Consider the following 26,635-nt stretch of genomic DNA (forward strand, 5'->3'; position numbering starts at 1 on the left):
CCATGTGAGTGCTAACAGTTGTAATTGTTCTGAGTGCATGTACTGTTCATGACCTCCAGACAAATTTGAGATTTGAGCTTCTCTACAGGTCTTTCATGTGATTTTTTTTTGTCTCTTGTATTCAATAGGAGAAAACCAAGCAAACTTGCAGTAGCTGGCTTTGAACTGCTGCTGTTTTTTATTTTGTAAATGTGCCTAGAGGTACATGATAGGTTCGTCTTATAAATGGAAATTAAATTAAATTAAAATGAAACTTCTTCCTGCCAGTTAAGCCACTGCAAAATCAAGATTCTGCTGTTTCAGGGACTGAGCCATTTTTAAACTTATTTTCCATCAGTCTTACAGAGTAGTAAATAAAACTTTTAAGAGTCTTAATACCTCTAAAGTATTTGTTTCTGAAGATGTGAACAAGAGCAAAAAAACACATGAATTCAAGAACTGATGAAAATCTGCTGAATATATAAAGGAACTTAACATTGAAATGCATATATAAAATAGGTATTTGATTTGAAAATAGTCAATTAAATGTTTAATGCTGATAATGCAATCCATTCTGGGGTTTTTACAATTAAAGATTAGAGTAGGAAGTATTTACACTACCCTTAAAAGAGCAAATTTGCAGAGTATTAAGACTAGATCATATAAGTCTCAGCTCACAGAATGAGAAAGCTCATGTAGGTGCCTCTGCAGCCTATCACCTCTCTAGTTCCTCTTTCCTTAGGAAGAACTTCCCAGAGAAGTGAAGGCACTATAAATGAGAATATTATACGCATAGTACACAAATTAAAAGTATTAATGTTGTTAATGTTTGGAATGCCAATTGATCTTGAGTTTTTGTTGTATTGCTCTATACTAAGTTGCGCTTGACATCATTCTAACCACATAAAGGGTTTACAGCTCCTGGTATTTATAGCTAGGGTGTTTCTTTATTATGTTATTAACATGTAATGCAAACTTGAAGGTTTGTAAATGTAAATTATGAATACAGTATTTTTTGGAGTTATAATTAGATACGTGTGTTGCTTAAGAAACTCCAAACAAACAAAAAACCCAAACACACCATAGTTGTGGAGGCAAAGTTTTGTGCAAAATTCATCTAGAGGGTACTGCAGACAGCCATGCTGCTTACATTTAATGGACCAAAGTAGCTGCATTAAGCCATTACTTTAGATAGCTATGCTTCTTCTGTTCTTTTTATAATAAACACTTTCATTTTTGAAAAAGAAAAAAGTTGAGGCTAGCTGTTGTATCATAAGAAAATATAATAGCCTTTTTTCTCTCTCCTTTAGGTAAGTGGGTATTAGAAATTACAGTAATTTTGGCAAGAGTTCAAGGGTTAATGCAACAGATAAATAAAAGGAATTTTCTGTAAATTGAGCCCTGCATTATTTCACTTGTCTTGCCTTTCCAAACCTAACTCATTTAATTTTAAAAAGTAAATACTTAAATTCTTCCTGACAGTGTGCTTTGCTTTTACTATCGTTTATTACTTCAATTATACTTGGTATCACTTAGAACAATCTGCCATTTGGAAATTTCAGTATAGCCTGCAGCTTTGTATTAAGTCTGGCTGCTATTGTAACATGTACAGCATATGACACTAATGTATCAAAATTAGATTTGATCATCCCTCCTGGTTATATTTATTTCACATTTCTTTTGTATTCAGTTAACCTAAATGTATTAGGAGAGCTGACACATGATGATGACTATACAGTAAGAATATTTTAAAGTATTTTGAGTTAAATTTGAAATTTCAGGTAACCTAACACTCAGTCATTTTTATATATTTGTTCTAATGGAGTAGAGTTTCAAAGCAAGCGTAAAAAAATCTCTTTGTCTCTGATATCTCCTCAGGGCTGTCTTCCCGACAACTCAGGTTTAAAATGGCTAAAACAGAGCTCTTAATCTCTTTCTCATTGCCACCTTTCCAGATCACCACAGATAACATGACCATTGTGCCTGTCATTTGTGCCCCCATAGCATGAAATCATCTTTAATTTGGTCCACTTTCTGGATTCTTACATTCAGTCTGTGCTTAAAACTCTTCTTTTTCCTACCTACCATTTTTGCAATGTAGCTCTTCCATAAACACAGTTAAAATTCATCCACTTATATCGTAAACTGTTGTTTTGATCCCTGAACCTTCCTCTCTCTGGTGTTGACACTTTCATTCTCGAGGAATGCTGATACAAAAGACATTTTTCTGGTCTTTAACACCGTCTTACAGCTTCTTTGCATTTGTCCATCTCCATTTTGTGTCTTGCCTTATGCCTAGATAAACTCTCTGTGTTTAGAGTGTTAGAATACTGGTGTGTAACCTGTAGTTCCAGGTGTTTCAGCCATAGTGTATTACTAGTTACTTCAAGTATAACACTATTTTAGGTCTTTATATTATTGTTGTGCCTTATGTTTCTGGCACTGATTTGCACTTTGTTATGCTTACCATGATATGTGCACATATGAAGTTGTAAATTCAGGAATACAAGGGCAGGAAATGAATGTGAAGATGTAGTGGCTTACACAACTGGAAGTGAGTTTTGAGTAAGCATTAACATAGTATGTGGTCTTGACATCTGTCCATTCCGTGTAACCAAATCCCATTCTATTAGGTAACCCTGGGACCATACCTTGGGAAACAATGTTTCTGTCTGTCCTTCAGGTTTCAGTGAGAAGAGGTGGTTGTACCTTGGTATTTTTGTCCTGTTTTGTCCATGACACTGAGTTCTGGGATGTTTCCAATTCAAAACAAAGATTTAAAGAATGCAGATTAAAGTTGAAAGAGGTCAGGTTCTGATTCTCCTCTGGTGTAATAATCACAGTGAATGATGGATCCTCCAAATGTTTGCTGTGCTTGCAGGAGAGCTTGATTATGGAACACTGCTCAATTACAAGGTCCATCAATAGGGAACTGAAAACTTGAGAAGAAAATCAAATCTGAAATTCTCCTTTCTTAAAAGTTTATGCAAAACCTAGCAGACCTTGGCAAGCTTTTCAAGTCAATTTCAGGTATTGGATCTCTTCCATGAATCAAGTGTTGTTGATGAGTCAAGTTACCCCCATTCAAGCTTTCTCCTAACCTTTGCTTGCTGATCAAGGTGAGGACATCTGATAGAAGCAACAAGTACTGTGTTAGTGTCAGAGCCTCTTCTGATCTAATCTCGAAGAAGGAACAGAATGGCTTATCCAGAACTTAATTATTCTTCAAACTTAAGCATCACCCAAACTTGTCAACTTGTCCATTATTTTTGTCAGTTGTCTGACCATCCAAAAGGGAAACAAGGTTTTGATCTTTCTTCATTTTGAATCTGAGTACTTCACATTTTGTTATAAACCACCATTCATAGTTTATACCATCACCCGCCTACTTGTACCATCTGATTTTAACTCTTAATCCAGTATATGGCACAGAGATGCCATTCTACATTTTACTCAAACTGTATTGTTGCCAGATCATTTTTGGTAGTAATCATGAGGTGAAATACAACTGATAGGACTTGGAACACTTTGAAATAATCTGATTCACTTTCCCTTTCCTCTGAAGTTTGTTCTTTTAGCCTAGAATGTATTCTCACTCATCTATGGGGATATAAAGCAGACTTGGAAATTGAAAAGTCAGTAACAACTTTGGTACACTCAGCATCCAAAGATATGTGTCTCTTGTCAGTAATCCTTCTGAAATAACCACACAGTATGCTTTTATCACACCAAAATCTCTGTCAGTATAATGTTAAAGCATGCAACAGCAGTGATGCTCCATCTGGGTAGCTTTCATGGAACTGGTGTCCTGTCTGATTAGCTGCAGGTATCAGTAGCAGATACACAAGAGCAACCTTTGATAAATGAAATTCAGAGGCAGTGATGCCCTCAAGAGGCTGCACTATCTAAACCATCTGTATGCTTTGGATTTTAAAGCTATTTCTTTGGCATGTACACTGTCATCATCACTGGTTTGTGACAGACTATGAGTTTGTTGTCCCTGAGTCTGAAGACGGTAAGTAGAGGAGGAATAATTCTAGTAAATATTTCGGTATTGCTGAATAGGAATGGTGCAGTGCACTAATGAGTGTATTGCTTTTTGGCAGTCAGTTGGCCATCCCTCAGTCTAGGATTATGTATTTTTACATTCCACACCATTTCATGTCCAGCTGATTTGCCTCCTGCTTTCTCTTGAGCTAGGCAGTGTTATACTCCTGAGCTTTTCACTTGCTTCTAAGTGCAAGCCCGTAAGTCCCTGATACCCTATCATTGTCATATTTTGACAGCTAGTTTGATTGTCACTTCACTGAGGAAGCAAAATGGGAAATCTTAATTTTATTTTTTTTTTAATCTGAGGTGCAATTTGTCACTGATTTCTCTGGTGATAAAACCAGTAAAGAAGGTGACAACCCTGCTTGCTGCTCCTGTCATGCTTCAAAAAAAAGGTGCCAACAAGTTGTTTTCTTTTCTTGGGCTATGTTTAAGACCGGTACAGTGACATGAGCTGAGTTTAAAACAAAAACCTGGAGTTTATTTTCCCCCCTTGGATCTTGTCTTTGATCCATTTTGAAAATGGTCTCATGTATGTCTGGAGAAGAGATGATTAACTGTGGCCAAAAGAGAGGAGGCCAAGGATAACAATTTATTAGACAGCAATGCTAGAAGAGAATGAAGTAAAGCTGAACCTTGTGTAAACTGAAAAAATTAGAATTCGATGAAAATTAATGGAAAAGGGTGTTCTGGTGCCAGAGTGCAAGGTTTCTTTGGTTAAAGTTTTGCTACAAAACAAAATGGTTAGAAGGAGAAGTTGCTTTTTCGGTGATTTTGGTGGTTGGCAGTTCAGGCTTTGGTAGTGTATGTTGAAGTTTATCTTATCAAGTATTGAAGTGCTCCAAGCTATAGCCAGGAAAATCAACTAAGTGTGCTTCATATCGCTCTCTTGTTGCTCTTACTGACTTTATTGCTCTCTACATCTAACTGAAAGGAGTTTGGAGGATATGGAGGGAAGTCTTCTCCAAGTAGCAAGAGACAAGACTAGAGGAAATGGCTTCATGTTACACTAGGGGAGATGTAGATTGGATATTAGGAAAAATTTCACAAAAAATGTTGTCAAGCACTGGAACAGGCTGCCCAGGGAATTGGTGAAGTCACCATTCCTGAAGGTGTTTAAAAGGCCTTGTAGATGTGGTGCTTAGAGAAATGGTTTCGAGGTAGACTTGGCAGCCTGACATTAACAGTTAGACTTGATGATCTTTTCCTTTTGATCTTTTTGAAGGTCTATTCCAACCTAAATGATTCTGTGATTGTAAGATAGGTGAGGTTCAGGCTCTCAGAACAATTCTGGAATTAGTTGTCTTTTTATGATGTTTGTCATTGTTAAGTGTCATCCAAGGTTTCTGCAGCTGCTGTTTGTGTGTTGCACATCAGTCATTCAGGTTGCTGCCTGGCTTTATTCTAGTCTAGTAAAGTTCAGTGTATAGAATGTTGTTATAATCAGTTCTTTTTGGGTTGGTTTTACTGTTGACAGAAGAGTACCTGTAACTAAGTGTTGCAAAATAACTCCACCATCTACACAAGAGGCAAGAACAACTCACTTCAAAGGCACTGTAGCCATTGTAGATTAGACTTTTGAACGATCTGGTCCAGGCAAAACAAATGACTTGTTGAGCATCAAAGAAGTAGGGTATTGGAGCCATCTGTCCTTTGCCCAGTCCAACACTGAAGAAAATCCTTTTTTTTGTAGACTGTTTTTCAGTCTGATTTAAAGCTAACAAAGACAGCTTCTTATTTTCTTTTTTTTTCCCTTTTTTTTTAGTGGTTTGTTTTGGGGGTTTTTTTGGGTTTTTTATAGTCTGCTACTGACAACTGGTATAAACCTCCAGATAAGACAAAGGTAGCTTTCCAGGAGGTTTTGTCAAATAAACAAGTGAATACTTGCAATGAAATTCCTCTAAAGACTATGTACATTTTGCTTTTACTTGAAGTGCAATTGTGTTCTGAAAATGAGTATGGCAAATTGTTGCCTTTTTATATACAATAGCTCCTTGTACATGCTCAGATTGATATCTCTATGTTACCTGTTAACAGCAGTTCACAGTGCAGTCCTTTGAATAACATCAAGGTGATGGACGAATTCCGCCCACCTAAAGCTGTGGAAACAAACTGAAAACTGGGGATGGAGACAATTGTCATCTCAAACTGGTGATGCACTCAGAGATAAAAAGAGATTACAGTTTGAATTTTCAGAAATACCTCTTCCTGGAAAGAATCTCACGTTTAATAATCTGAATGTATTTGATCAGTATACATAAAGCCTCTCTGAATGATGTGAACATTTATTATCAGATGGTAATGTTTAGCAGAAGGAGCATTTTGGAGCTTCAGTGCAGATAATTTCAGAACATTAAAGAAATTCCTTAACCTGGTTATATGATTACGTCTGAGGATGCACTATGGATTTTGAGGAACCCATTTGGCCGTTCTGAGCCAGATCAAGAGCCATTTTATAGTTGCTTTGAGGGGATGGGGTGCTATTTTCACGAAGGTATGCAGGTTTCATGGGCGATGAGCATTTAGTTTAGTTAATTTGGGGGCTATGGAAAACGCAGTACCTATTCTACTTTAAAAGCCTTTTGTTTGTAATAGTTTTGAATTTGTCGGGAATGATGAGGTTAAATGCTCAGATACATAGTTTTTAAACTATGGTTTTCATTCATAAGGTGTTTATTCATATGGTCTAAAAGTTCACATAGAATTTAGTAACTTGCTGCCTATCAGTGATGGCAGTCTGGAACACATTTTATGAAATCAGGTTGAACTACTTTGCGTTTTTGAGATAATATAAAGAAAATTTTAGCTTTCAGTAGTAAACAGATAATCACATATCTGTTAATTTAAATAAAAAAGACACCAATATGTAAAAATCTATAGCACGAACCAAAACTGTCAACTAATACACTGAAATTATAAAAAATATAGTGTAATTTGGGTTTTTACTCACTTTTCTTCATTTGTTTTTAGTGGGTTTGTCCTTTTGAAATATGCACATTTAATTTATCTGTATGGCTATAAAATATTAATTAAGAATATTTAAACTGATAGGGCTTTATTCCTCATTTTACAGCTAAGACATTTAGGAAATGATGAAGTACACATTGTCTGGTCAGAGCACACTCGAGATTATAGAAGAGGAATAATTCCAACAGAATTTGGTGATGTTCTTATAGTTATCTATCCCATGAAAAACCATATGTTCAGTATCCAGATCATGAAAAAGCCTGAGGTAAGGGTTTGTTTTCTTTTGTGTTTCCTTCATATGTTTAACGTGACCTGAATTTTGTTTACAATCTGAGCTTTTGGTGTAATAAATTGTTCCAACAAGGCAGTGTCTGAAACACTGACAGGGGCAGTGGTGGTAGGAGGAAAAGGAAGAGCTCAATGAGTACAATGCATAGTAAAATCAGTAACTTGAAATTGCAAAGGCATGATCCTGTAAAGCGTATCTGCTAACAACATAATCTGGAAACAAAGCTTAAATATTCTGCATAAAAATTTAAATATTAAAACAAACTTACCAAACCATTTTATAAAATTCCATACTCTGGCCTGCTCCAGCTTCCTCCATCCATGACATATTCCTCTTTCTTCCTCTCAAAGCTAGTTTGCACTTTCTTCTTGATTTCACACAACAATTTGGAGATTAATTCAGTAAAGCAAGACCGTTCAACCCTTAAGTTGAACACACAGTCTTTCTAATGACTGTTCCTCAAATGTCAGTGCTGACCTTCTTCAAACTGATGCCGTGAATGACCCTTCCCCCCAAAAACAGGACTTCGAGCCACGTTAGTGTAGGGTAAGATAAAAAGTAAAGGTCCTTTAATAACACAGGGCCTACAGCCCACAGGAATACAGGATGACATGCATGTGTCTTAGTTCTTCTTTCCATGGCTTTTATAATAAGATCCCTCCAATCATTGCTTTACACATTTCTCAGTCCAGCCCCAGTCCCACCCCTGGTCCAACCCCCTGGAATTGGGTCTGGGGTCGTCAGGACCCTCTGTCTTCATCAGCTCTTCTTCCTCAGGCACACAAAGGTCTCTTGGAGTTCATCCAATTCTGGCTTTTGGGTCACTCTGACCTATGTTTATGTTTCATTCTGTAGGCCTTCTGATATCCTTCAGCTCTTTACCTTGGAAAGGAGTCTAAACAAGATTAATTAACTAAAGGAATTTGAGCTCCCTGTTCTGGGACAGGGGTAGTGATAGAAAGGCATTAAACTGTTAGAAATATTAACCCTCTAAAAATCTACAACTACCGTGTTCCTAAAATCTACAAAATGTGAAAATCAGAACAAAAACCCTTTCGGCATCAAAACAGTGGTTTAGTGCAGTGAACACTGACAGAGTAAAAGTAGTCATGAGGTTTTGTACTACTTGGCTTCTATGTGTGGTGTCACGTGCCATGAATTTCTATAAATATTACTAGAAGCACTAATATTAATAAATGAGTTATATCACAGAAATAGGATTACCTCTTTATGGCTCGGCTTCACGAACAAAGGGCTCTCCCCACGTAGGTGTACCCTTCAAGCCTGCACAGTGGATTTTTAGATGAGGCACAGCGTGCGCAGAACTGGCCCCACCCTTTGCTCCTGAAGTTCATCTGCCATGGCTGAGCGAGCTTGGACAGTGACAATGAAGTCCTCAGGACTAGAACCTACAGCCCCCGGTATTCCTAGGAGGTCTCCCATCCAAGTACTAACCAGGGCTGACCCTGCTCAGCTTCCAAGATCTGATGGGATCAGGTGTCAGGGTGGCATTTAACTGCCTTGCCATGATAACTACTATTTTAAAATTTGAGTAACTGTTCCTTTTGCTTCCTACCACCTACAATATTGTCAGCTAGCCTTTTAACCTCATAAACATCATATGCATGACTGTTCCTAGGATTTTGGCAGCAAATGTTGAAAATTATCTTTGATGAGTCATAGTATTCAAATAGTGGCTTAATTTTCTTCAAGTGCTGTGTTATCTGTTGTCAAGGATATCAAGCAGTTATATGGCTGTATATTTCCACAAGAGAAAAAGTCTGACATGCAGCGTGATGATTGGTTTGATTATCTAGCAATGAGGAAGGGAAAAGAGATATATTTGAGTGCTCTATTGTTAATGTTGATTGCTAATTGTTATAGCTGAGATCTTACTTTATGTTGAACTTCTAAATTTTTTATTCAGGTTCCATTTTTTGGTCCACTCTTTGATGGTGCTATTGTGAATGGAAAAATTCTGCCTATTATGGTTCGTGCAACAGCTATAAATGCAAGCCGTGCATTGAAATCATTAATCCCATTATACCAAAACTTGTATCCTTTCACTCAAGTGGTTTCCAAGGCATATACATTCCCTTACAGTTCTACAGATATGACTTCCATTTTTTTCTGTCGTGTATTTTGTTTTATTGGATTAATATAGGGAAAATATTTTAATTTTTTTTAGTGGTGGTGATGCCTTTAGGAAACTTATACCCATAGAAGAGTATTCAAATGAAGACCATCTTTTTAAATTAAATATAGATTCAGTACTGAAAAATTGCCTGTTTCCAATGTTTTATAACATGTACCTGTCATTTTTGTTAAGAAAATTATTTGAATAACCATTTTGTGAGTAGTGTTTCTAAAATAGCAATGTCATAATGTTAATAATCTATCTTTCCTCAAAGGGTGTTAAGTATTTATCCAGTATTAGAGACTGACATATTTTCTAGTTCCAAGAATGCTGCTTTCCTTTAAGATGAATTTGTTAAATTTTTGTCATACAGATTTTGTTACTCAGCTCAGAATAACAAGCTGTTGTCAAAATGATGTCAGTGTCTTTGTAAATGTGTCAGAAAAAGCTGTCTCTTTTTTGTTCTTACTGGAACTGAAATTGTAGTTTTCTGGAAGCACTGCTCTTGGAAGAATAGATTTATCAACCAGAAATTTAAAAATATAAGGTAAGTCAGACACTTATTACCTCTTCCCGTCTTGAGTTCTGTTGTATATCCATTAGTTAAATCAACAAGAATATATTATTTTTTAATTTCATAAATTGAAAGATAGGTTTAAATTTTTATCCAAAATAAATTCTGGGCCTAGTTTCCAATCAAGCTGTAAACACTAGTATTTGTCATGTGATAGATTGTTGCTGATATACCCTCTTTTTTCTGTGGCTGACTGTTAATACTTGCAGAGTTTTGGATTAGATATGATGAAATGGATTTACAGATGAATGATGGATGTCTTTTAAGTGATCACATTAAGTGATGTTTGTGCCATTTCAGTAGATGACATATGTTGATTCATTGTATTTTTATGTTTGGAAAGGTCCGATCTTTTTGTCATTACTCAAGTGGCTTAGTTGAAGAATTTAAAATGTATTATCATCGTCATTATACCATGAAAAATGATGGTTTATGGCATTATATTGATGTATAGTGATGAGCAACTGGAGAACAATTTGTTTTGAAATAGCAAACTTTCAGTACAAAAAAACCCCCAAAATACCTCAAATTTGTATGTTTAAATTTCTTTACAGAATATGAAAGTTATAATAAATTCTTTGGACTCAGCTTGCCAACTCAGTGTCTAGGAATGAGCAGGTCCATATAGCTGTGCATTACATTTTTGATTTGGTTCTCCAAATTGTACGTTTTGATACACATCAAAGCACACCATGTCAATTTATGACATAATGTGGCCTCCATTAAAGTGTTGTTATCTCTCCTAATATCGTTAACATGGTAACTGGAAAGCATTATGTGTATTTGATATTAGATAGCATTGGTTGGTGGGTATCACGTTGTCACTTTGTAAGCTTATAAAGTACCAATTGATTGGGCACTAATGTTAAAGGGTGGCTTTGTTATGTAATCAGTGGAATTCTTTTTATATCTGGCTTGGAGTATCTTATATTTAGTGTTTAGTAGGATAATCTAAAAATTAAAATGTGTTTGGGGGCAGTTCTTTAAAAGCTGCTTGCTTGGTGAGAAATTAAAACAATCCTTACAAGCTTGCTTGGTTTGAATTAGGTTATGATGGGGTCAGTTGTGTCAGTGGAGAACAGTAAAAACTGTTGTACTTCAAAGTCTGGCCTAGCTCTTAGTGGTTTAAAAATGTCATGAACATGCTCTTGGTGTTCAGCCCACAGCCAGACTTGAGGTCAGGAGGGAATTTCCCTGGTACAAGAATGGCAAAGTCTGGTGGATGTGTCCTGTAGTGTGGACAAGGTCTGTTATCTAGGAGCATTGGAAAGTTGAATCTAATTATGTTCTTGCAATAGCAGGAAATTGAAGATGCCAAGGGCTGTCTTTGTTGTTTCCCGCTTTTTTTCTCTGGGGTATTTCAGCTATGGCTGCACTAGTTCACTGCTGGCTTTTAAGTTTGCAGTGCACTGAAGGGTGTGGGAAGTAGGCATATTTTATGTTCTGTGGTTAAAAAGATTTTCAGGAGACCTGTAACAGGGTGGGTTCTAAGAGATACTGGGAAGTGAGACAAAAGTGCTGTTGAGAGGTTAGCAAAATAGAATCTTTATTACCAGAAGTGGCTAAGGAATGAGAGGTTTGAGAAAAAGAAAAAGGGAGAGAAGGAGGGGCGAACTAAGGCAACAAGCCCAAAAGTGTAAGCCCCTCACTCACCAAGGGGTTACTCAAGTAGGTTGTCTTACCAACTCAGGACACTCCCCCAGAGGCAGGGACTACATCTTCTAGGCGTTGGCAGACAGCAGGCGTCACCACTGTCTTTTTTTGAGGAAAAACCCCCACACCCAGAGCACGAGTCCTCTCACCTTTATTCAGCCTGCTGGTGATGCCTACCCAGGGAGGTGTGGCCAGCACCGCCCAGGTAGAGGTCTCAGGCTCTGCCTTCTTCCTTCTTGCTCTCTCTCCTTCAGCTCTCCTCCAAAGGCTGTCAACCAATAGGAGAGGCCCAAATAACTTTAGTTATTGCAAACTCTATCTTCAAGGGCAAAGCCTTCACTCTATCAGCTTTTGTTCCCTACAACTTGGCAGGAAAAGAATAAAACTTTCACAGGTGGCATGAGCAAAAACATAGACCTAAATGTCAACACTTTTAATTCCCGATACAAGACCCTGCCATATTCAATGAAGACAGACAGGATTCATTGATCAAGGTGGTCTTTCCTTGTGTTAGAGTGCTACTGGAGCAAAATAAAAGAGGGCTCAGAGTGATAAAAACAGTATATTTGAAGAGGGAGGGAAAAGGGAATTTAAAAACTATTTTTCAGAAGGTACACCAAAAGCGGAGTCCCAGGTGGAAAAGTGGAGCTGGTAGTCAAGGATTTCCACAAGTCCAGGACCATAATGGTTTCAGTGAAAGAGAATTCTGAAGTGATCATCTTGAAATTAATCTTTGTTTACTTACTTGTGAGTATTCAATATACTGGGGCAGTGGCAGTGTATTAGGAACTTTGATGATGTTTGATAGAAATTCAGTTGAATGTGGATCTTGAGGGCACAAGAGTACTTGAGACTTGTCAAACAAAATACATTTCAAGCACTACATTTCTGTATTAATTCTTCTTTTTACAGTAGTAGACCAGCAGAAAGTTAATTTCAAGGCCAGCATCAGTGTGTGGATGTCTCCCTGCCTGCAAGTGTGTTTGTTTCATGGTGCTGTGTACAACTTGGTAGGCACCTTTTGGCTTAGAGAGTTAAAGACATATGTAGGTCTATGCTTATCTGGTTTTGAAGAATGTTTATATTATCACATCATAGATTCTTGTGGTGATGGATAGTGGTAAACTCTTAATTAAACTAAGATCTGCTTGTGTATGGGATGGGAAGAAATTGGCACTGAATTTGGCCCTCCTACTTCCAAAGGAGAGCTTATCCATCCTCCAAGACAGTGCATTTTCTAAGTGCAAACCTGACTGAAGAAATCAGCTGTCATTTGTAATCAGCAGGGATATTCAGTCCTCTTCATGTAACCTGATTGCAACTTTTTCCTTAATGCGCTGGTCTGTTAATCACAATGTGACAATGAGTAGTACATGTGAATGGTATAATAATGGTTGCATGGATACAGGAAATTTTGCTCATCTCCCTCTTATAGTCTTCCCTGACTTTGAGTATGTGTTGTACGGTCTGAAGTAGCTTTCTGAGACTGACATATTCCGTCAATCCCCTTCCTCTTTCTGATGTTGTTTTGACATTTTTGATAGGAAACTTAGATAGTAAAACACTTTAAAGATTTGGTTTTATTAACGATTTTTAAAGGTGCTCTGTGTTTTTATTCTTTGCTCATAATACTATAACGATATATTTCTGTATTGTATTTTAAGATTGAATATTTAGTAAATTTATCAGCAGGCATTAGTCGTGCATGGCAGGTGTCCTGCTTTATTTGATGCCTGACATACTCAATGCTGCAGCCATATGAAGAGCATATTGTTGTTTGGGATGGAGTTTTTACATTGGTTTGTGCAATTTGCTGTAGTTTGTCCTTCAAGGATTATCTTGGCCCTCACTATCTTTTGCTGGCCTGGCTTTCTGATACCAGTACCCCCTCACCAATAGGTGGCATATATATACAAAGTAGCAAGTGACAAACACAAACTACTTATGTTGTCTTGCTAGTGCAGCAGTGGTACCCCCTTCTCTCTCTCATAGCTGATGTATTTCTTCTCCTCATTGTATTTGACGTTTTCTAAGAAGTGCAGCTTATCTCCTGAGTACACTCCAGTTCCACATATGCTAGGAAAACTTGTAAGACTCATAAATGCAGGTGAAATAACAGGACTGAATGTTGAGAAAAATTGGTTTCACTGTAATACAGAGTAAGGAGGCCAATATTTAGGAGATTGTTAAATACTCTTTATGAACTTAATTGTATTGAAATTCCTGATATGAATAGTTTCATTCATGGCTCGCATCCAAGAGCAAACTCTTTGTCACTTTCTGAATTCAGAATCAACCACATGTGGGATATGGATCAATACTAAATATTTCAAACAATAGAAAGAGCAGCTTCATATAAAGTTTTACTTGAACTTCCTGAATAAACAGCAGATGTTAGCCAGATGCCAAGAGATACACCTTGGCATAGTAGGCACCTCCAGTGATTCAACTTGTTAAAATTATTGCAACAAAGCAGGAAAAATAATAGAAACCTTGAGAGAGTGAAATTCCAATTGTGAAACAACTAGTGTTCCTTTTTGCACATTGTACACAGACAATCACAGTGTCAATAATTATTCCAAACTATCTGCACTTCAGACAGTGCAATTCAGACATCGTGCTTTCTGCTTTACTTAGTATTCCCTTACAAAAGGGTGCTACCTAATACTTAGCTAGACACTCAGAAAGAAATTATATTTAGCATCTTTTAAATCTGAAATTTATTGACAGTTTAGACACCTAGAATATGAATAACTGTTTTACACCTAGAATATTGAATGACTGTTTTATGCTTAATCATCATAGCTTAATTTTCACTTCTTTCTAATAACCTACAAAGTCATCAACCTAATGCCAAGAATTGGTGTTTCTTTTGGGGGAGGAAACTATAATGCTGCTTTAAGTATTCCATTGAAAAATGTTACAAAATATATCTTAATCTAAATGATTGGATAAATTAATCTTTGTTATCAAAACCGGAAAACTGACATCCTTGTATCTTTTTTTACATTGTATGACTAAGTGGTTGGTACTTGATGTATTGAAGCTAATCTTTTGACAGTTGTCTTCCAGAAAAGGAGGAGATACTAACCCCACATGATGTCTGACAAGACAGTAACTTAGTTATGAATAAAATAATGTCTGAGAGTGGCTTGTTAAAAGTTTGTTCTATATTAAAAAACTGATCACCCTGCAAAAACTTTTTTTCTTGATGTGTTACTTAATTGCCCCAAGAAAGGGTTTTATTGGACCTGGTAGTGTTGCTGTTTGTTGTGCCTGCTTGACAATCTCCTGCCTCCATATAGAATTGCAAGCACTGGAAAAGTGAAGAAAATGTTCATTATTAATGACATAAAGTGAGCAAAGGGTATTATTCAGATTCTGTGGCCACATTTGTTTCACTTAACTAAGAATACTTGCTTTATTTGCATTTTCAAACTAAAACTTCTGAAGATTTTTAAGATTTCATACTGGTACAGAAACTTAGAGCTGGAAAGCACTGATTTTGGCAATGCCAGTTTCCCTTCCTCCACATCCAGTAAGTTTTCTCTCTTATAGATGCATGAGCATCTGTAAGAAACAAGTGAATAGTGGGACACTGCATCAGCACCAACTGTGTATCAAATGGGAGAGGCATAAGCGTTGCTTTCCCTTAGTTTTGGTATAGTGAAAGGAATAACATTAAAATTGCTCTTCTAGTATTTTCTGGTTTAGAATTTTTTTATATGCCCTATGCCAAGACTCTGCAAATTTTACTACATTTCAGGCAATATGATTTTGATACAGGACATTTAATAAGGTTTTAACATACCTGTTACTATTTTTTTATGCCATCACAGGAGAGGAGATACGAACATTAAAAATAATGCTTGATAACCTTTTTTAAAACTATTTTATATGCTCTACACAAACAATGGACAAATTCAGGATTTTGGTGAGTATTCCAGCCCCGAGTCCTGACATTGTAGCCTTACTTGTTATGAGTTCAAGTGATTTTGCCATATGACCCATGCTGTGTTTTCCAAAAGAAAATAGAGTTATTTCTAAAATCTATTTTACTGTTTAGCAATGGAAACTGTTTTCCAAGTTCAATCAAGAATCATAAGGTACAGATTATGATGTTCAGTCTTTCCTGTGCTTTGATTTGCTCAGTTTTGCTGTTCTCCCAAATCCTAGTTCTGCTGACAATTTATTTGATCTTTTACAAATTAAAAATGTAATTGATTGATTGATTAAATGTCTACATACAAGGAGAAACTGAAGATTTCCAAGACATATATATGTATCTGATTGTTTTAATGGACTGTTCAAGTATTTCAGTTTCAAAGAATAGTTTCTCTGTGAATTATAAGAAAACCTAAATATAAGAGGAAAATTTTCACAGAATCCCAGAATACGCCAAGTTGGAAGGGACCCACAAGGATCATCAACTCCAACCCTTAGCCTTGCACAGAACCATCCCCAAGAGTCACACTGTGTACTTGAGAGGATCATCCAAACACTTCTTGAACTCTTGTCAGGCTTGGTGCTGTGATCACTTTTCTGGGGAGCCTGTTCCAGTGCCCAAACACCCTATGGGTGAAGAATGTTTTTCTAATATCCAGCTTAAACCTCCCCTGACACAACTAGGCCATTCCCTCAGGTCACCTATATGTGTGTCTACTTGTAGTTATGCAATGACAGTAATAGGTCTCTATTATCTTTACAGTACTTTTCCCTCTAAACTAATACATCCGATTAATATATTTTCCTGTGATGTCGTAAGTATATTTGAACAAAAAGAGACTGTTGTGAGGAAAATCCATGGGAAATACCAGGACAATATAATACCAGGTTACTTGTATATTGAGGATGGCTAAAGTGCTCAGAATGGCAGACCGCTAATGCCAAAAAAAGCAAAATGCACGGTACATAAATAACCTCTGCATTTAAGCATGTTCGTGTTCAATATTAGAATTTTAATGTTATATAGAAAATTGGTACATTTTGAAATATCTCATGTAAAGGAATTGTATCCACAATGACAATGTGGTATAATAGAATAATCTAAAGTAACTTTTGTATGGATAACATCACACTGAAGTTTGCCCAATTAAAAAAAAGGCCAAATGAAAAAAGAGCTAAGATTCCAAAGCATAAATTGTGCTATTTATGTTCGTTAAGTATGGTTTGAAATACTGTCTTAGGGGCATCTTGCCTAACTATATATCTCATGCTGCTCAGTAAATGAGAAGAGTATTGATTGGCATATGCTGCTTAAATCGATCACCTTGACAGCCAGAATTACAGTAATCTGTCAGTATTAATGACTGCCTTTCAAGCCTTGATACTTCTCCTTTGCTTGTCTCATCTTGCCTCACTTCTGTTTGAAGTGCATTTTTTGCAACCTCTGGTTTTGTCAGGGTAGGTACTTTTGTAGGGGCTTTTTGTCCCCTGAGTCCAATTTATTGGCTTGATCATGCAATTAAAGTTAAAATGCAATGCCAGGGAGCAAAAGTAGGCAGTGTTCTGAGTAACAATTGGACCTCAGAGGTAGTGCAAGCCTGTTCTCAGCCATGATTTATTAGTTACCTGTTGAAAGAATAGGGTTGTTTTGCAATGAGTAATTCCAAAGCATCACTTTAAATGCCTTTGATTTTAGCCACTACAGACAACTGATTGAGCCAACATTTGTGATAGGCTTTTAAACTTAGTCCTTAGTCTTTTTTATATAGACACTTCAAATAGCTGCTGGAGGAATACTTGCAGATGTGTGTACCAGGCTGCTGTGTTTACTACATCTTCATGTAGTTAACATAATTTCACATAACCTCAATTGGTTTTCATGCATTTTTAATATGAGGAGTAAATTGAAGTATGAAGCTTGAAAGCTGTTTTTTACTATAGTATATTTTCATGGTTATAGTTTTTGACTTTTTTTGCAAAACACATATATACTTTTCTTTAGCAACAGTTCTGGATTTGCATATGTTCTAGTGAATGTACTTTCTTCAGTAACTGCCCAGTTTCTAATCCCACAGAACCTGCCTTCTCTACTGCATCTAATGGACTGTCTGGAGATACGAACTGTAGAATCATAGAATGATTTGGTTTGGAAGGGACCTTAAAAATCATCCAGTTCCAATGCCCCCTACCATGGGCATGAACAACTTCCACTAGACCAGGCCGCTGAAAGTCCCATCCACCCTGGCCTTTTATCACTGCCAGGGATGGGGTATCCACAGCTTCTTTGGGCAATCTATTCAAGTGTCTCACCACCCTGACAGTAAAGAATTTCTTCTTTATATGTCATCTAAATCTACCCTCTTTCAGTTTAAAGCCATTGCCTCTTGTGCTATCACTACATGCCCCTGTAAAAAGTCCCCCTCCAGCTTTCTTGTAGGCTCCCTTTGGTTACTGGAAGGCTGTTACCAGGTCTCCCTGGAGTCTTCTGTTCTCCAGGCTGAACTCTCTCAGCCTGTCTTCAAAGGAGAGGTGCTCCAGCCCTCTGATCATCTTCATGGCTTCCCTCTGGACTGGCTCCAACAGGTCTTATGACCTGGGCCCCAGAACACAGTACTCCAGATGGGGTCTCATGGGAGCAGAGTAGAATGGGGGAATCACCTCCCTGCACATGTTGACTACACTTCTTTTGGTGCAGCCCAGGGTACAGTTGGCTTTCTGGGCTGCCAGTGCACATTGCTGGGTCTTGATGAGCTTCTCGTCAGCCGACACCCCCAGGTCCTTCTCCTCAGTGGTTCTCCCAATCCATTCTCCACCCAGTCTGTTTTGCTTGGATTTACCCTGACCCAGTTGCAGCACCTTGCAGTTGGCCTTGTTGCACTTCGTAAGGTTTGCACAGGCCCACCTCTCAAGCCTGTCAAGGTCCCTCTGGATTGAATCCGTTCCCTTCACTGTGTTGTCTGCACCACAGAGCTTGGTTCATTGGCTGAGGGTGCACTCAGTCCCACTGTCCCTTACACCAATAAAGATGCCAAACAGTGCCGATGCCAATACCAACCCCTGAGGAACACCTCTCATCACTGCTGTCTACTTTGACATTGTGTCATTGATCACAACTCTCTGAGGGTAGTCATCCACACAATTTCTTATCCACCAAGAGGTCCATCCATCAAATCCATGTCTCGAATTTAGAGACAAGGATGTCATGTGGGACAGTGTCCAATGCTTTGCACAAGTCTTGGTTGGTTACATCACTTGCTCTTGCCTCATCTACCACTGCTCTAACACTGCTGTAGAAGACCACCAAATTTGTCAGGCATGATTTGTCGTTAGGAAACCATGTTGGCTGTCATAAATCAGCTCCTTATTTTCTATGTGTTTTAGTACAGTTTCCAGAAAGTTCTGCTCCATGATCTTGTAGGCACTGAGGTGAAACTGACTGGCCTGAACTAGAATGCTGGAAGCACATGTTAAAGAAATATAGTCTAAGTACATGGATTTGAAGATAATGTTGCTGTTGTTATCACAAGGTTTCTATAATATTTTAATTGGTAGTACAGCTTTATTTGTTAGTCACTCTTCTCTAGTGAAATGCATGTGACTTTCTTGAAAGTGGTAAAAATGCAAAATATCAAATGAGACAAAAATAATTGACTCTAGTACTGTCATTTTCTATGTATAAATGCTCTTACAGAGTGCTCTGTTAATGTTGTAGACAATTAGGGGGGAGACTCAAATATTTTTGTACTGTTTAGAAAAATATATTCTAGGTTCTTCTACATTCTTTCCTAAATTGAATTTACCCTTCTGAAGGAGGAATATTTGTTCTATTGATTACTGTGCAAAATCTGGATAAGCTTATGCTGGTGGCATTCTGGTTTAGAATAGAAGGATGGCTGTGGGCTGTCCTGAAAAGCAGTGATGTGTTTTATCAGCCTCCTAGGACTTCTGAGACTGGATATGTCAGTACACACTGCTTTGATGGGGGGAAATTTTTCTTTGTTACAGCATATTTTTATGGTAGGAATTTTTTTCTGTGTTTTAAACTGGACATTAGTAGTGGAATCACTTTCATTTTAAAATGTATTTTAAGTATCTGTAAATCCCTCTTTTAAACAAAAATTTGCAGGGAGAAGACTGTGAGTCCTTGAACTGGAATGAAAAAGGTAAATTAATTCATTGTTATGCTGGGTTGATTGCCTTGTATGTAACACAAAGTGACAGGTTTTTTGTTAATACCTACTTAACCTCATTAATTAATTAAACATTTTGGATAACAAAAGCCCTTTGTTAAAATGTTAAGACTCTTGCCCTCTTAAGGTGTTAAAATTCATACAGATTCGATAGCTGTCAGAAATCTGTGAATAAAAGCAGGGAGGACTAAACATTTTTTCCTGATGTTTTTAAGATGTAAAGAAAGAAATGTTTTTCAGCTATTTAGGCCCTATTTTTGTGTTGAAGAAGACAACATTGTGTATTGATTTAATCCTTTTCTTGTCATAAATTTGCCCTAATAACAGACAAGGGATGTGCAAACATCTTGCAAGATTTGTGTGTGAAAACACTGAAAGCTGCATATATATAAAAATAAATAGCAGCACTGTGTATGGTGGATTCTGGTATTTAAATTGGTGGGAAATATGGGAGATTATTTGTAACAATCAAAACTGACAAAACAGTAATATTTGTGAAATAGAGTGATGTTTTTGGATGAGTTGAATAAGATATTGGCACACTGCTTCTGTGTCATTCTGCATATGGTAATCAAAACAGTTGGGACATACTGTCCAGTGCCAGCAGAGGGATTAGAAGATCATAGGTACCAAAAAAAAAAAAGGAGATTAATAGAAATTAGCACATTGGTTGTCTTTGTTCTCCTACAGGTCTGTCTGTATTTCAGTTACTGAAAGAAGGGGTTATATATAATACCTGATAGTATGTGGAAGTATCTAGCTGGAGATGGAATGTACTTCATGTAAAAATAGTCACCAATTTAGAAAGGTTAAAATACTTTTTAAAACAGGTATAGCTTATTCTGGATGTTCCATATACTTAGTAGAAAAATGGAATAAACTAATATAAAGCAAGGATTAAAAGTTAGTGTTACAGTAACTGGAATTACCATATGGCAGTCCAAAGAACATGAGTCCTAATCATAGCCTGGCCAATCAAATTAATCTCAATATACTTTCTAGACATTGAGAAAATAGTTTAATTGCTGATTAACTGCACCTGAATAGATCATGGATCACAAATACATCTTTCTCTTTCTGAATGCTTCTCCTCCCAAACACAGAAGAATGCAGGCTATTAGAAGATGCTGTAATTTCTACTTGCCAAACCATAGTTACCATCCATCTGTTCTTGCCAATTGGGAAAAAAAGGTCAGTTTTCAGCAAAGCCATGCGTTTCACAGAAGGTATGTGAAGTGAAATTTCACAGGGGACATGATGGATCCTGATTCTTACTGATAAACCTTAGGGGCCAGCAGGGTTGGCATATGGTTCAGCATGATATGACGGCTTGGGTTCCCTGGCTTCACTTCCTTGGCGTGGAACTGATAAAACCTGTCTCTTAAGTATTGTTTCACTGGACACCAATCATGGGCAGCAGGAACTGCCCACTTAACTCTCTGTGGGAAGGAAGCCCAGGCTGTGTTCACAATAGTACCATTGTAGGGCTGCAAACTGCTCTCAACAGCTTGACAACACCAGGGAGGAGGGCGAAGGGGCTGCTTTGCTAATTGTCATTCAAAATAAAGAGGGAAATAACTGAAAATTAGTATTTGTTTTCTTCATTTATAGAGAAACCTGATTTTGAGGTTTAAAAATCGTTTATGAAATTGACTTTACTGCCCTCTGAAGAAGGTTTTAAGTAGATTATCTTGTACTGGTACTGCAGCAACTCAGGGTAAAGAGAAAACATTCTCTTCAAGTAAATAAAAAAAGGTAGTTGTAAAGTTTATTAAAATACACAGATTTAAATTAATTAAAATTTCTCAGATATTTTCTTTGTTACTAGTAGTCTGGAATTGCAAGTGATACATTTCAATATGTGTAGTCTTTTTACTGGACAATACTTAATGTAATTTTTGTTTGTGTAATTTTACAGTTTGTAGTGATTTCTTCATGAAAGGCATTTACTGTTTTTCTCATCAACAAATATGTCTATATAAGCAGAGAAAGTATTTAAGGTAGAAATTGAAATATTTGAATATATGAAAACAGTGGGCTTAAGCGTCCATGCTAATACCAGAGAGCCAATTTTGCTTCTGTATTCTTTACACCCATCAACCTTAATTATTTGAGTTAAAACTGATGTCATGCCAAGTGTCAGAGTGGGGATAAATTCCTCTCCTAACATCAACAGTTAGTTTGTGGGGTTGCAGTTCCCCTCTGGCCTCTACTATTTCATTTATTGCAGTCATCACTTCAGCCCACACCTTAACATCTCACATTTGGTACAACAGCATTAATAAATTTCAGTCCCTTGGCCAGCTGGCCCTGTGCCTCCCCTGCTGCCTTCTGCAAACTCGCGGCTGCCGGCAAGCTCTTCTGTCTGACGGCAGGAGCATCACTCCAGAGAGAGCCTGAAGCAGCGGCAGCTGTAATGGGTTTCAAAACAATTAGCACAACATACCTTATAGATTCATCGATTCCCATCTTGGATACATTAGCAAGATAAATCCTCCCTGGAAGTTGGGAGTAGGAATTCTGCCTGTATACAGGCTTCAGCACCATTTCCTTCATGGTTTTGTTTTCATCTCCATAGCCTGTTACTAAAACATGGACAAGTGGAGTATTTGTAAATACTGTCATTAGTCTTCTAGCCACCCAGCCAAAGTTAATGTGTAATCTGTTATAGTGTTGAGGTATTCATCTTTCCAATACTGCTAGTCATTTGATCTGACTTTTTAATTTCATGCTAAAATGCAGTTCAGAGTTTGTAGATCCTACAATACACAATAAATGGTACTGAAACTGATACTTTCTACTATATTTTTGTATTAATCTGCTCCTGCTATATTTCAAACAGATAATTCATTGAATGCCCATTCTTCCTCTTATTGCAGAGTAGATTATATTTAAGTCAAGATTAATGGATAGATTCTGATGTTAAAACCCAGTCTCTGAGCCTGTTGTTCCCTAGAGGTATATAGTGCATTAGTTTAAGCCAATATGCCTCTTATCATAGATACTCTGACACTGTCTTAAATGACAGTTTACTGTACTTTGTAGCTGCTTACTCTGGTAATAAAATCACTATATTGTATTCTTGATAATTACAATATTAAATAGAAACTTAATTGGATTACTGCACATTTAGATACAGATCGCTCTTAAGTAATTGTCCACTGTAAAATTTCTGATACTCATTTTTTCCTCTCATGCAGTGAGAGGAAAGAACTTTGTCAGAGTCCAAGCTTAATATTTAGTTCCGTCACCTTAGATGAAAAAGTGCTGAAAAGAGATCTACAGTGGTGTTTTTCAGTGCAATGGAGTATCTTTTAGCATACAGGTTTTCACTTGAATCTTGTTGTTTTTTAAACCCTTCCATAAGATGCTCTCATTTGCCAAAGTCCTTAAAATAAAATAACTTCTGGGTTCTAAAGAGTTGAAGAATTTGAAAAGTAGTGTTAATTTGGATTTTCTCTTTAACTTTGAAATTGCTAGAAGTCTGAGCATCGTTTTTGTTATTTTTGCTGCCTAAGATGAACAGAGTTAGAATTAATTAAATTCTGTATTTATTTTTATGTCAACAACTTAAAAATCCACTTTATATATAACTGTTTTTTGCATAGTTTATATTCAAAAGAATATGTATACTGAAATTAAAATTTATGTTAAGTTCATTACACTTGCACTTTAATCCTACATATCTTTATAAGTGCCTTTTGTAAAGGAGCTTGGTGCAGAGTGGTTACATTTTTCGTTTCATAATTGAGTGTTTTAAGTGGTTAAGCATAGTCCAAATTTTATCCAATTCCAGCTTATATTAATGGTGCTCCACTCACACTGCCTTAGCACCTGTTATGGATTTTGAGTCATCTGGCAGCCCGTGGGACTTAGATAAAGAAGTACCAGGTGTCCTGCCAGTCTCTTAATTGAGACGCAATGTAAACAATATAGACTTGGCAATATGGTTATAGGAATGGATTAAAGCCCAGCTTTGTCTGCACTGATGAAACACAGCTTTTTCTTCCTAGAAGATGTTATAAACCATTGATGAATTTAGCTAGCTGTAAGATCTGATGGCACAACATAAAAATAAACAGTACCTCAAGGATTTGCCTGGAAGGACGATGTTGCAAAACGTTAAATGTATTGAGTTTTCTAATGAAAATGGAAGCATCAATTAGAATTTCTTGCAGTAATTTAGCAAGTTTGAAAGCACCCACACTGTGAAAATGAAGATTCTTACATATATTGAGATAGTCAATGCCTTTCAGTGTGTAATGTGTTAGTAAACTGGGAAGAAAACACTAGCATTGACTTGGAAACACTCAGTGGCTGCAACTTTATCTAGCTTACACTTACCTTGAAAGACTTTTAACCATTTAACTATAGAGTAATATAAGTAATCTCCTTTAACTGTATGATTAGTAATCTTATATAAACCCCCCCTCTGAATGGCAAAAGTGTGTGTTAAAATTTGCCTGATAGCAGTTTATCATAGATTTATTGAACTTTTTAGTAGTCTAAGAAATTTAAAGTAATTTTTGTTATATTCATTTAAAGAATGATGCAACTATGTATTGGAAACAAATTGGAAGATCTGGAATAATAGGATTAGCTTGTATGGATTTATCTATTATATATTCCCTTATTTTCTTCATGAAGAAATATACCTCAGAAATTGCCTCAGAAAGCCCTTTTGCAGTTACAACTTGAGTTGAAAAATAATGTCATTAATCATGTTAGATACTAAATTTTAGGCTTTCTTAAATTCTACAGTCTTGTTCTGTTACTTTTTTCATATACATTCTTATTTTTTAGTGAGATAGCTACATTAATTAGTAGATTGTCATACGGACATACTTCTTAAAATTAATGATTTTGGACAAATAACAGAGTACAGTTTTAAAATGTTTTCACCAAAAGCAACATAAAAGTTCACTTCTGAGATATGACTTTGATTTCTCTGAGCTTTATATTCTATTTTTATGAGTAAGAAAATATATTGTTACATTTTATTGTAGAAGAGCTCTATGTACCTAGCTAAATATTTATTTGTCATTTTCAATTTTGGCAGTATTTAAGAAACACTGAAGAACCCATACTGACTTCTAGATATCAAGGTGACTTGAGTAAACAGAGGATACAGCTGGAAGAAAAAAACCCCTCTTTACTTGTGTACCGTGCAAACTAGATGTGGAAATTACTGACATGCAATAAATAGGGAACACCATGATGCCACTTCTACAGAGTCACTTTTCAGAATATAAGAGAACTTTAACTATTCCTCTCAGTGTGGCCAGTTGATACCGATCACCCACCTACATACAAAACGCAGCTAGTTGCAGGGCTTCCAACACTGGATCAATAGCAGCCCAACTTGCATCCTTAAATCTAAGAGCCAACAAAGAGTACAAATTGCTGCAGCTCAGTATGAGTTCAGCTGGTTTGACAACCAGTGCACAATCTCTTCTTTCAGAGTGAGATTTCCAAGAAAAAACTTCCATTTCTGTGATGTGTGTGTTTTGTCCAGTCTTCCTGTAGAAGTTAAATTCTGCTGTGGCTAACTTTTCCTTTCAGCTGCTTAAAACCTGGATCTGAACTTGTACTTGTTATCTGTATAGGGGAGGCAATCCTCCTTTCACACTTTGATGTCAGGACTTGAAATTTACTAGGAAAAATGTGCCCAATAAAAATTGATGCTTTCATCATTTTAACTACCTCAAACTGTAGCAACTAATTCTGTGGGGTTTGCACACCTTTTCAGGCCAGAGAGCAAGAACCTTAAAATCTACCAAAGTATGACATTCACTGTCTTTCACTGTTTCTTTGTTTCATTTGGTCCCTAATATCCTAAGATGTCAACAATCAGTTTTGGGGTTTTTTTCTATAAAAGGTGATGCGTGCTTCTAAACTTGCTCAGGGGGCAAATGTAGTAAACAAGAGAGTTCCATCTTACATAGCTTCTCTTAAAACATTGTTAATTGCTTTTATGTAAATTGTGTATATGTGCAATTAAAAAACCTCTTGCAAGTTTCCATTGATCCTAAAGAAAGTATTACTGGGTGTAGGATTTTCATTTTCCAGTTAAGGATGGAGCAGAACTTCTGCTTCTGCTTGTCTTAAATTATTTTCCAAGTGTCTGGCTGACAAAGTCATACTCTCCACAATCATATCAATATATATTGACTTCTTAGATGATTTTGCTAGCAGCTGAAACTGCCAGGGATGCAGCTGTACATGTATTTCTGAGAGTAGTTTGTAATTTAACCTTAAAAAGTTCATCTTGCTATTTATGTTCTGGCTTTTTTCTAAGAGATACCTCCAAGGTGATCATTAAAACCTTTTATTTTTTTCTTAACACTGGAACCAAAGCATCTCAGGTAATACATACGGACATACAGTTAGATCATGATACACTACACATTTATGCACATATATCCAAATACAAAAGTATCAGGAAGGAAAATCTGTGAATAAAACTTCCATAAGTGTTTCATTTTGATTTTTATTCAGTTTTTCTGAATGAGGGACATAGTGATGGAAAAGTATGAGTGAAGAGTCCACATTTGTACTCCCTTTCACGAAGTAAGTCCTTTTGTTATAATTCTGATTTTTTAAATTTTTCTAAAAACAATTAAAGTCATGTTATCAGTTTATACTGCACTCAACTAACCCATCAGTAGGAGTGTAGGGACACCTGCAGCATTGTTGAGCTTACAAGGTAGATCTTCATAGTTCTGGGTACTTGCTGAACTGTAGTGATCTGGATGCATTTAAAATCCTCCAGACGTGATCTTGAAGTCAACTACAAAGATGTGCCTGCTTCAACACACACTAGAGCTGCCTAAGTCCTTGCTTTACCCCTC

The 26,635-nt window shown here is 36.7% G+C and overlaps 1 protein-coding gene across 9 annotated transcripts in view; it reads left to right on the forward strand.

The window, feature by feature from the left end:
• The window catches only part of RALGAPA1 (Ral GTPase activating protein catalytic subunit alpha 1), a 144,715-nt gene that overhangs the window by 98,448 nt on the left and 19,632 nt on the right, over window positions 1-26,635 (forward strand). For all 9 annotated transcript variants that reach the window (XM_071557915.1, XM_071557917.1, XM_071557916.1 and 6 more), the window contains 2 exons: window positions 7,103-7,261; window positions 9,213-9,340. In XM_071557915.1, the coding sequence (XP_071414016.1) occupies window positions 7,103-7,261; window positions 9,213-9,340 (287 nt within the window). The remainder of the gene's footprint in view (window positions 1-7,102; window positions 7,262-9,212; window positions 9,341-26,635) is intronic.

The sequence above is a fragment of the Pithys albifrons genome, chromosome 6 (genome assembly GCF_047495875.1).
Source record: "Pithys albifrons albifrons isolate INPA30051 chromosome 6, PitAlb_v1, whole genome shotgun sequence".
Taxonomy (NCBI): Eukaryota; Metazoa; Chordata; class Aves; order Passeriformes; family Thamnophilidae; genus Pithys; species Pithys albifrons.